This window comes from Mastomys coucha, unplaced genomic scaffold, assembly GCF_008632895.1.
Source record: "Mastomys coucha isolate ucsf_1 unplaced genomic scaffold, UCSF_Mcou_1 pScaffold15, whole genome shotgun sequence".
In the NCBI taxonomy this organism is placed as follows: domain Eukaryota; kingdom Metazoa; phylum Chordata; class Mammalia; order Rodentia; family Muridae; genus Mastomys; species Mastomys coucha.
This window is the reverse complement of record NW_022196897.1, coordinates 112,459,430-112,471,041: the sequence shown is the minus strand read 5'-3', so window position 1 is coordinate 112,471,041 and position 11,612 is coordinate 112,459,430. Positions and strand designations below refer to the sequence as shown.

At 39.0% G+C, this 11,612-nt stretch overlaps 1 protein-coding gene across 2 annotated transcripts in view; it reads left to right on the top strand.

Annotated features, from left to right (window-relative positions):
* Sppl2a (signal peptide peptidase like 2A) overlaps positions 1-5,061 on the top strand; it is a 41,092-nt gene extending 36,031 nt beyond the window's left edge. For both annotated transcript variants that reach the window (XM_031371790.1, XM_031371791.1), the window contains one exon: positions 3,271-5,061. In XM_031371790.1, coding sequence (XP_031227650.1) covers positions 3,271-3,342 — 72 coding nt within the window. In that variant the 3' untranslated portion in view covers positions 3,343-5,061. The remainder of the gene's footprint in view (positions 1-3,270) is intronic.
* The last annotated feature ends 6,551 nt before the right edge of the window (positions 5,062-11,612 follow it).

The window sequence follows — 11,612 nt, the reverse complement described above, 5'->3', positions numbered from 1 at the left end:
CAGGGTTTCTCTGTATAGCCCTGGCTGTCCTGGAACTCACTCTGTAGACCAGGCTAGCCTCGAACTCAAAAATCTGCCTGCCTCTGCCTCTCAAGTGCTGGGATTAAAGGCGTGCACCACCACTGCCCAGCTGTAGCTTTTCAATTAATAGGCCTTGAGATTGTTTTACTGTTGTTTGCTTTGGTTTTGTTTTGCTGTGCTTTGGGGTCACGGGTGAGTGTGTCACTGCATAGTCCAGGCTGGCTGAGATCCAGATTCCCCCTACCTCAACTTCCTGCATGCCAGGATCACAGCAGGATACTACCATGAGTGGTTAATTAATATATCTATTTTTAGGGCTGGGATTATAGTGCCCAGTGTGATACCTAAGAATTAGGAGAGCAGAAGCCTGTTATAACGGTGGGCACATAGTTCTTACTGTTCAGGGCGGTTGCCAGGGTACACAGATCACAGAGAAGAAAAGCAGTGTGTCTACCCCACCCACGACCGTTCCTTCCAGGCCACTGTGGGTCTCCTCACACCTCTGGCCTTTTGTCAGATAAAGGGGCCCTAACTCTATCTATATGTGATATGTATAATTTTAAGTGTGACTAAGATATTCCACAGCTTTACCCCATGTCTCATGTTGTAGATGCTTAGTGCTACCTGTCTTGATCAGCTTTTATCTGTTTAAATGCATTGAAGTTTATTGTGTATTTTTATGTTGTTAGAGAAGGAATTCAGAGCTCCCATGTGCTAAAAAGTCCCTTAAATGATTTTTTTCCTAAACTGTTTTGAACATGAACCTGCTTTAATCTATGTGTTATCCTTGGCAAATTAAGGGCCAAGTAAATGACCAGGGCCTTTATAACTGGTGCTGACAGGTGGGCTATACTGAAAGTGTCCCCAGTGGGTGAGGTGCCTGTCACCTGAAAGCTTCACCTCAGAGGCACTGCTGTCTGGCATGTCCAGAAACCCGTGTGGAACAATCTCTTCTTCTTAACAAACAAAACCCCGACATATTTAGAAAAAAATCAGGACATTTGTGTTACTGGACTTTCCATCTTCTGATTCCCAAAAACAAAGAAAGGAGAAAAAGGAGAAAATACATATTGATCCTGAAATCAATCATGTATTAATCTGAAAGTCTTTGACAACTTTTACAAAGATATTACATTTTTCTATTTTAACACAGTTTTATCTGAAGAACAGGATAAAAATATTTTAAATATTTAAGCACTTCCTTTTTCCTTCATTCACAAATACATTTTGAAGAAATGTATAGAATATGGGTAGAATTGAAGTGAGGAAAAATTCACTTATAATGTTTTTAAAATGCTCTGTTAGCAAATGCATTTTGATTTGTTTTCAGGTGTTTTAAGTGCTCTGTGGTTTGCATTTTTATTAGGATTTTTTGTTATGTAATATTTCCAAACTTTTATATATCATTTTTTGACTTGCTTGAGTGACAGTGGTGAGGTTTTCATTGTTTTGTTGTTCTTGTTAGCTTCTTTTAAGAGGAATGTGAATATGTGCATATGTGTCTGTCTGTGTCTGTCTCTGTGTGTGTATACACATGCGTGCACATGCATGTCTGTATATGTGAGTGTGTACGTGAGTGCTTGTATGTGTCTTGAGATAGATTCACTCTGTAGCCCTGGCTTGCCTTGAATTTGCTATGTAGTCCAGGCTAGTCTGGAACTCATAAAAAGAGCTGACTTCCTCGGTCTCTCAGGTGCTGTACTTAAAGGGGGCTTTATGTATTATTCATATATTGTCTTCATAAGGTTACAATCTTGCAGAGCCAGCAGGTGTTTTCACACTAACTTCTGGAACCATTTTTAGCTTTCCACCAACGTAAGTGCACACTGCCTCATACAGTCTTCCTTTGAAATGGAATTCCAACTGCTACAAAGGACAGTATTCACACTGGGAAGTAGAGATTACTGGGAGAACCAGAAAATGCATTCAGATGGACCATAGGACCTATAATTCATCCTGAAAAGTTAAAGATGATGTTGACCTAGACAGTGTTGTAAAGAAATGCTTGGTTCTATAAGGTCATTCTTTTTTTAAGGTTTATTTTTATTTTTTATTATTTTTAAGTACTTTTTAAAAGATTTCTTTGTTTATTTTATGTATATGAGTACACTGTATCTGTCTTCAGACACACCAGAAGAGGGCATCGGATCCTGTTACAGATGGTTGTGAGCCACCATGTGGGTGCTGGGAATTGAACTCTGGAAGAGCAATCAATGCTCATAACCGCTGAGCCATCTCTCCAGCCCCCATTTTTATTGTTTTTAAATCATGTGTATGTATGTGGATATGTGCACATTAGTACAGGATTGGTCGCCTAAGGCAAGCAATCCCCCTAGGACTAGAGTTACAGCAGCTGTGATCTCAGCAAAGCCACTGTTGGGGACCAGACTGAGAGCAAGTGCTCTTCAGTCTCTGAGCTATCTCTCTCTAGTCCCAAGGTTATTTTAGTTTTGAGATAAGGTCTCTCTGTGTAACTCTGGCTGTCCTGCCCCAAACCATTTAGATAAGGCTGGCTTTGAACTCTGGAGTGTTAGAGTTAAAAATAGTTGTGGTGTTGGCAGCTAAGGAGTAGCTCAGATGGATCCTGAGGGGAGGAGATGTGGGGAGGAACAGGGAAAGTAGAGGGAGAGGAAACTGTAATCAGGATATATTATATGAGAAAAGAATATTTTTAATAAAAGGGAAAAGGGATGTGGGTTGGGAGGGGAGATAGCTCAGTTAGTAAAGTGCTTCCTGAACAAGCATTAGGTGTGAGCTCAGATATCCAGCACTCACTTAAAAGGCCATGTGGAAGGCTCAGGCTTGACTTGCATTTCATCCCAGCACTCTAGAGGCAGAGGCATGTAGATCTTTGTTAGTTTCAGGCCACCTAAGGCAACATGAATCAGACTGTCTTAATACAATAAAAGTAAAAGAAGAAAGAAAGCTAAGTTCACTAGGGTATATCTGTGACCCCAGTGCTGGGTTGCAGAAATAGGAGGATCCCTGGATCATTCTCTTTCCTTAGCAAGCTCCAGGTAAGCTCCTGTCTCAGCAGCAGTAAATGTCTCAAACACTAGGGTGGGAGGCAGCTGGGGAAGATAACCATATGCATGTGCATACAAGTGCCTGAGTACCTAGATGCAAACATGCATCCACACATGCAAAACACACAAACATCATACAAAAGCAGAATACTTTTGCTAAATTAATGAAGACTGGGAGGCCAGTTTACAGTTTGCATTTTCTGATATCTTTTATTTTGCCTAGGCGATGGACCTGGACTATTCAACAAATGAAGAAAGCCCAGTGACAACGGATGAGCAGATTGTACAACAGTAATTACGTGGACTTACAATGATGTGTTATTGATTTTCTACAAATAGATTTTGGCCTTTTTTTCTTTTTTGCTCTTGGAGACAGAGTCAGGACTGGGGTTCAGTCCTCCTGCCTCTGCCTCCCAAAGGTTTGGGACTATAGCTGGGCAACACCATGCCTGGCAAGTTTTAATCAAAGTTTGGGTTGAAAATTGGGAACACTTACAGTGATATTTGCAAATCTGTATATTTTTATGAGCTGGTAAAAATCCCATCATACATAGTGAAAATGCATTTTCTTTTAATTATGTTAAAGTTGTGCCTTCACAGTCAGCTAAAAACATAGGGTTTGTGTAGATTCCAAATGTATTATATACATTATATTTTTCTAAAAAAGAAAAAAAAAGCTACCCTGACCTCCCTTTGTACTTTTCTTATTGAAATATTTCTTCAAATTCTAAGGATAGATCATGTATAAGTGTCAAAGCAAGTTTCTGAGTATATATTTTTGTTAGAGATTTATGTAACTCTTAACCCTACTACAGAAATAAATACTTAAGACTGCAAGAAGTCAGTTCATGTATATGGGTGTTTTGCCTGTATACATCTGTCTGTATACCACATTTGTGCCTGGTACCTGGTGCCTCATGCCAATGGAGACCAGAGGAGGGTGTTGGATCCCCTGGGACTGGAGTTACAGATGGCTGTCAGCTGCCCTGTGGGTTCTGGGAATCTAACCCAGGTCCTCAGAAAGAGCAGCCAGTGCTCCCAACTGCTGAGCCATCTCTTCATGCTTGTCGTTTAAGCTTTTAAAAACTTGTAACCCTTTTTGAACCTAAGAACCTAAATTCGTTCATGTGCAACGCATGCTATTAGACTGTTTTTTAGGTAGAAGGAAACACAGAAGTAGTCATTAAAAGGACATCAAAAATGAATCTAGTTTCTATGGGTACATGGTTTACTTGAAGATACAGATTAAACTCCTTTATGTTTTAGCTTGTTTTTTTTCTGATCTTTGAAATTTGATTCCATCGATCAGGTAAGATTTCTTCTTTTAAATGTCTTTCTTATCTGACTAGATATTATATGTATAACTTATTGTTTGCCTTGGCCATCCTGACAATCCCCACATCATCTTCACCTTCTAGCTTTCCAGTCCTTCTTGTGTAAGTGAGGTCTGCTAACCACAAGTATACTAAAGTTTTCTTTTCTCACCGCTAAAATGAGTGGTCAAAGCAGTTAACTGCTTTGCTAGCTTGCGACCTGAAAAAAAAATTTCCTTCTGATTCTTTGGAAAATCTCAGGTGTTTTTCTAGAAATTAGAGGTGAAATGATCTTTGAGTTTTGTTTTGTTTTTTGTTAATTTCTCTAAGAAAGTACCAGGTGACAAGTCGTTACAAAAGCTCAGGATTTTGTATTTCTGTATAAATACTGCACGGGAGATGTGAGCAAATCTAGTCTTTCAATGTTCAGGCAAATTCAGCTTATTCAAAGTAAAACGAGCATATTGAAAAATGGGTTAGACCTTTGATATTTGAACTAAAGTTCACATTAAATACTTTTTTGTTTAATTGTTAACTTTTGCAGAGTAAATGACAAAGAAGTGGGACCGCTTTATTCTTCTAGATACAGAATGTGTGGGGTCTTTTGTTTACAGCAGAGCTATGTGGCGGGACATAAGTGCCATTTACAATTCTAACTGTACTTTCTTTCACATCAATTGTCAATAAAATACTTGCCAAAATACAGTTGTTTTACTAACATCAGAATTCCCATTCAAATTGTCATATTCAAAAGCACCAGTTACAATTTTAGGAAGACTTTTAAAGACAATTATTCTTTCTAAAACCATGTTGAAATAAGACAATTTCTCAAAATAACTTGATTTTATTAATTTGTAACTAATATTTTAATTTCCTAATCTAAACTTTTGCTCCAGGAAGCCATGAATGCATCTACAAATCTGAATTCTGACTTATTTGAAACATTTTCTATTTTGCCCAACCATCATATTGTTGTAATTAAAGTCTTTAATATGGGCTAGAGCATAGCTCAGTGTTGGAGTACTTGTCTACCATGTTCAAAGTTCCTTCCCTAGCACTGCCAATGAAACAACTTACTAAGTAGCTATAAATAACAAAAAGAATTTCCTAGAGTCTCTTTTACTCTCACTGCCAATTTCATGTGTACTTAAATAGCCCTCCTAGCAACATAGTTGAAAATACTTCCATAGAGAAAATAAAATTCAGAAATACTTTGTCTTGGAAATCAAAATGAATAGATACCAGAGTTGAAAATTTGGCTCTGAAAACTTGTCATCTCTTTTTCTCTTTCTTCTCTTGCTAACCTAACACCAATAATTTTTAAGAGGTAGAGAAGTTAGATTTCTTTCCCCTTGAACATGCTTTTAAAACAAAGTATATTGTATTTATTAAGTACTTATTGTGAAATAAAATACTTGTTAGAAAGTTCCACACTTGTGGCTTATCAAGTACAAATAACTGATCTTTTTGGTTTGTTTGTTTTGGTTTTTCGAGACAAGGTTTCTCTGTGTAACCCCAGCTGTCCTGGAACTCATTCTGTAGACCAAGCTGGCCTCCAACTCAGAAATCCACCTGCCTCTACCCACCAAGTGCTGGGGTTAAAGGCTGCGCCACCACTGCCCAGCAGTTTGTTTGTTTTCAAGACAGGGTCTCTCTGTGTACCCCTGGCTGTCCTCGAACTCCCTTTGTAGACCAGATAGGCTTCCAACTCAGAGATCTGCCTGCCTCTGCCTCCTGAGTGCTGGGAAATCATTAATCATAAATGGATTTTTATTTTCTTCTAGCTTTCGGCTGACTTTAATTTGCAATTATACTTTATACTGGAATGTGATTTGATGCCCTTTTGAAGGAAATCTGTTCTTCCATATGCTGCTGCCATTCATGTATTTTAGTTACATGTGCATACAGGATTGGGTAGAATGGCATTTTATAATAACTACCAATGAGCTTTCTAAATTCCTTTGCTCTTTCAATGTCCACATTTCTAAAACTATCTTTCATGGGGCACTTAACCAGGGCTTTGTACATGGAGCAAGTGCCGTGCCACTGAGCAGCATGCCATGGGGTGCTTACCCAGGGCTTTGTACATGGAGCAAGTGCTGTGCCAGTGAGCAGCATGCCATGGGGCGCTTACCCAGGGCTTGGTACATGGAGCAAGTGCTGTGCCAGTGAGCAGCATGCCATAGGGTGCTTACCCAGGGCTTTGTACATGGAGCAAGTGCTGTGCCAGTGAGCAGCATGCCATGGGGTGCTTACCCAGGGCTTTGTACATGGAGCAAGTGCTGTGCCAGTGAGCAGCATGCCATGGGGCGCTTACCCAGGGCTTTGTACATGGAGCAAGTGCTGTGCCACTGAGCAGCATGCCCAGCTTCTCAGTTTCTGTTCTAGGTCAAAGTGGAATTATTTTACATTGGATGAAAATTTATCTAGTCTGTTAAACTGATTCGCTAGAACTCCGGTTTGATTCCTGTCAGTGAACTTTCAGAGCTGGCAAGTACCATTGTACTCCCAATGGTAGACTACACTAGTTAAAGAAGCTTTTGTAGTTTTCTATAAATAAGAAAAATATATTGGATCAACTCAAGATTGTAGTAGATGATCAGTTCACCCCATGGTGGATTTGACTAGGCATTAAAAATACTATAAACTGCTTTCCTAAAAATACTATAAACTGCTTTCCTAAAAATACTATAAACTGCTTTCCTGTTCCTTTGAAATATACATAAAAAAATACCTAACATGTATCTGGTTTGCTTGCAACTTACCCATAGGACAAGTGAGTGTAAATTCAGTAGCTTTTGTCCACTTTTCCCCCTTCTACATTGTACTCAAACTAGTACCTTTTTAAGGATGCATAGTTGGATTTTTACTTCTTAGATGATTGGTTTGAATATGAGATTCTTTTTCTAACACTTTGTAAGTTAGTATAAATTAATATTTTTATAACACTATTAGACTTTTTATGGAATGTGATTTAAGACTTAAATTTTTGGAGTATTAATTTAGCAGTAAGTTAAGCTCTCTCCATCATGTGCCAATTCTGACAAGAAAAACAACAGCAACAAACCTTTCAGTGTATTGAATTTTACTGTCATGTTCAATAAATTCTATTTTAAAATAAAAGATGAATTTGTTTTATTTTGTATGGGAAAAAAAAAATCACTGAAGCCGGGCAGTGGTAGTGCACGCCTTTAATCCCAGCACTTGGGAGGCAAAGGCAGGCGGATTCATGAGTTCGAGGCCAGCCTGGTCTACAGAGTGAGTTCCACAACAGCCAGGGCTATACAGAGAAACCCTGTCTTGAAAAAACAAAACAAAAACAAACAAACAAACAAAAAACACTGAAAATGATCAGACAACACACTAGATCATGTCCATGTATTGAGCATACCCAAAAGGGAACAGCATGGGATTTCCTGTTAGTCACCTTTGACAATTTACCTTTTGTTTTTTTGAGGCAGGGTTTCTCTGTGTAGCCTGGCTATACAGAGAGACCCACTCTGTAGACTAGGCTGGCCTGGAACTCAGAAATCTGCCTGCCTCTGCCTCCCAAGTGCTGGGATTAAAGGCATGCGCCACCACAGCCCTGCAACAACTTACCTTTTAAAACTCAGATTCTGAATGTGATTCTTACTAGGAAGTTCTTTTGATACCTAATAGCACTTGACACCTTTTGAGAGAAGAACTTGCTATGTAACCTGGGCTGGTTTGTAACTCTAGCTTCTGAACTGCTGAAATGACAGGCTTGCACTACCACACCCAGCAAGATCTTTTAGTAGTTACTGCTCTGCCTCATTCTATAGCCCAGCGTGTCCTGAAACTGGCTCTGGGGCTGAGCCTAGCTTTGAACTCTGGATCTTACAGCCCTTCACCTTCCAAGTACTAAGATTACAGGTATATGCCATCATGTTGGGCAGCCTTGGGCACGTTTGTTTGATGTTTTCAGAAAGTATCTCAGCTCAGGGCTGAAGGGATAGCTCCCATGTTAAGATTACTATAGCCTTGAGATAGTGAAAGAATGTTTTTCTTTCATGAATGCCCCAGTGGGAAGGAACCTCAACCTAGTGGTCCAACTATCTGGAAGGATATGTGTACTTTAGAGAGAACACGAGATGGCTGGAGCATAGGAGGAGGAAGATTTTGCTTCTCAACCTAGATCTTTATAACTGTTTTTGTTTTATAATTTTATTTTATGCTTCAATTAAGTATTCAAAATATAAATCATAAAAATCCCTGTTATTCTCTCCCCATGACCACACCCCACCTCTTTATCAAAGACATGGTTCTCTGTGTAGCCCTGGCTGTTCTGGAATTTCCTCTGTAGACACCTCCACCTCAGAGATCCCCCTGCCTCTGCCTCCCACGTGCTGGGATTACAGGCATGTGCCACCACTGCCCAGCCCCATTGTTATTCTCTTAATTAAGGTACTCATATTAGACTAGGGGTGTAGCTCAATTTATACAGTGATGTACTGTTGGTTTGATCCTTAGCACTGTATTAAATAGTATTCATACCAATAACTGGTTTATTCATATCATCTGAAGGTTGAAAGGTACATGATAGAAAACAGATGCACATGGTGTGAGTTAAGAGAGAAATAATCAACTGTGAGGCTGCTATATTTAGATTAAAATAAAATTTATTTATGTGTCTTAAAAATTACATTAGTTTGAAATTCATCTTGTTATACTAGAAAATGAGAAACAGAATTAAGTTTTATATTAAGGTCATTTCCATTTTTATAATCTTATGAGGTCTAGAGTCTTAAGGTTTCATCTTCTTTGGTTGTCAAGTCACCCAGGTCAAATTAAATTGAAAGTAGGGGCTGTGATTGTAGCCTACTGAAACAGTTAATGCTTGGCCTGATTATAACAGCCCTGATTAGCTTCCTAACACTAAAATCAATCAATCAAAAGTAACAATACTTTTGATTTACCCAGAAAAGCATAAGTTCTAGTGTGGTCTTGTCTGACTATGGTTCCCACAGTCTTGTGTTTGAACACTTGGTCTCCAGTTGGCGAACCTGCTTTGGATGAGTTAGGAGGTGTGGCCCTGTTGGAGGAGGTGTGTCACTGGGATGGGCTTTGAGGTTTCAGAAGCTCCCTTCCTAGGGTTGTGGGTTAGGATGTGAACTCTCAGCACTGGCCCAGCTCCATGTGTGCCTGCTGCCATGTTGTCTGTCGTGATGAGCATGGACTGACCTCGGAAACAGTAGGCAAGTCCTTAGTTAAATGCTCTCTTCTAACTCTGTGTTGTCATGTGTTCTGCAGCGTTTCTGTTCACATCTGTTCTCCATTAACACATTTGTATCAGCTGGTCTGTTAAACACATTTATCCCTGGACCTTGGGCTTATCACTCTCAATACACTGAAGAATATTATTGCTGGGGCTGCATATTGAGTGTGTAATGAATTATTTTGGCTTGTTTAGAAGGGTTAGAGACATCACGCTATAATAAGGTATAGTATTTTGCTGATTTTAATTATAGTAATTCTAATGATGTAGCTACTCCTAAATCACCTGACTTATGCCTTGAGAATTAAAAAAAAGATCCGATACTGTTTGTGCAAAATTTTAATCTGTATTTAAAATACCTAAATTTCAATTCAAGGCAGAGACTTAACTGCTTAAAAATGAGGGATGCATATGCATGAGTGGTTTTGAGACAATATGGGTCATAAAACTTACTCTTGGTTTTAAATTTTCACTGTCTACTTTTGAATTGTTAATTGGTAGTTCTAATAATATATTGTTATTTATTCACATTAACACATCCTTGTTTTTGAGAAAACTCAGAAGATAGACATGTAAAGATATAAGTCTGTTTAAACTTGATTATCTGGCTTTACACTTAATGCTGTCTATTCTGATATTATTCTGGGTTCCTTTAAAGCAAGTTTTCAGGGGTGGGTGGGTAGCACTCACCTTAGCACTGGTGGAGGGTGAAAATGATTACCTCTGAGAGAAAACGGGGCTCTTATAGAGCTCTTAAAAGAAATTACCTGGTTCTGCTTTCTGGACCATTTGTGTGATGTATTTGAATAGAGTTTATCTTGTAGTAAACACCACGTGTCCTGAGACTGGCCATCTGGGATGCAGCCCCTAGGGACCATTCTTCTTGAACTGTTTACATAAGGCATCTCCAATCACTGAGTCAGCTTCCCACTGTTAGGTCCAGCTGCAGGAGATGGGGGAATGTTGCTTTTATTTTTGGCCTTTTACCTTTTTGTCTTTACAATTAACATGGAAGCTTTGCTAAATTTGAAGGGAAATTTCTCGGTATGGCTACTGATAATTTTATGTTTGTTTATTGAGACAGGGCTTCACTGTGTGGCCCTGGCTTGCCTGGAACTCAGTAATATCTGCCTTTCTTTGCCTTCAGAGTGCTGGGAAGGCATGTGCCACCACATCTAGCTGTGTTAATTTGATTTAGATTTTCTCTAAAATCTTGCCACTGAAAGAAAGCTTTTAAAACTTTATGGGGAAGGCCAATGGAGTAAGTTGGTGGGAGAGAACATGTTTAACACATGTTGTCCCTGAAGGAGATCATCAACACCAAACCAAAAAGACAAAACCTCCCACTGCCCTGTTCCCCACCCCCACCCACCAAAACAAAACTCCTTAAGGAAGATACTCTTCAACCTTTAAAATTAATCTGAGAGAGGGCCAGGAAGTAGCTTAATGAGTAAAGGTAGTCAAGAGCTAACAACACAAGCCCCAAATCAATCCCTAGAAGCCATGTGTAGATAGAAAGAACCCAGCTCTCTAGTGTTGTCCTCTGACATACTCACAGATGCACACACAGTGGCATGTGTATCCCTGTCACCACATATATATACACACACATATACATACACTGTGGCATGTGCCTCCATCTCTCATATACACACATGTATACACACATGAGAGTGTATCTTGCACATGCATGTACTAATAATTTTAAGAGGAAAACTCTGAGGGTTCTGAGGTGTAGTTCAGTGGTAGAGCAGCACTTGTATAATATTCTCAAAGCCCTGGGTTTATCCACAGTCTCTCATCATAAATATATATGTATGTGTGTGTGTATATATATATGCATATATATATATAGTCAAAGTTTATAAAATGTTTTAGTTGTATAATTGGCATATTCATATGGTTAAAGACCTGTTTTCATCTTCTTAAGTTTCTCAGGAAATAGATATTGATACTTCCTTTTTTTTTTGTTTTTTTTTGTTTTTTTTTGTTTTTTTTCGAGACAGGGTTTCTCTG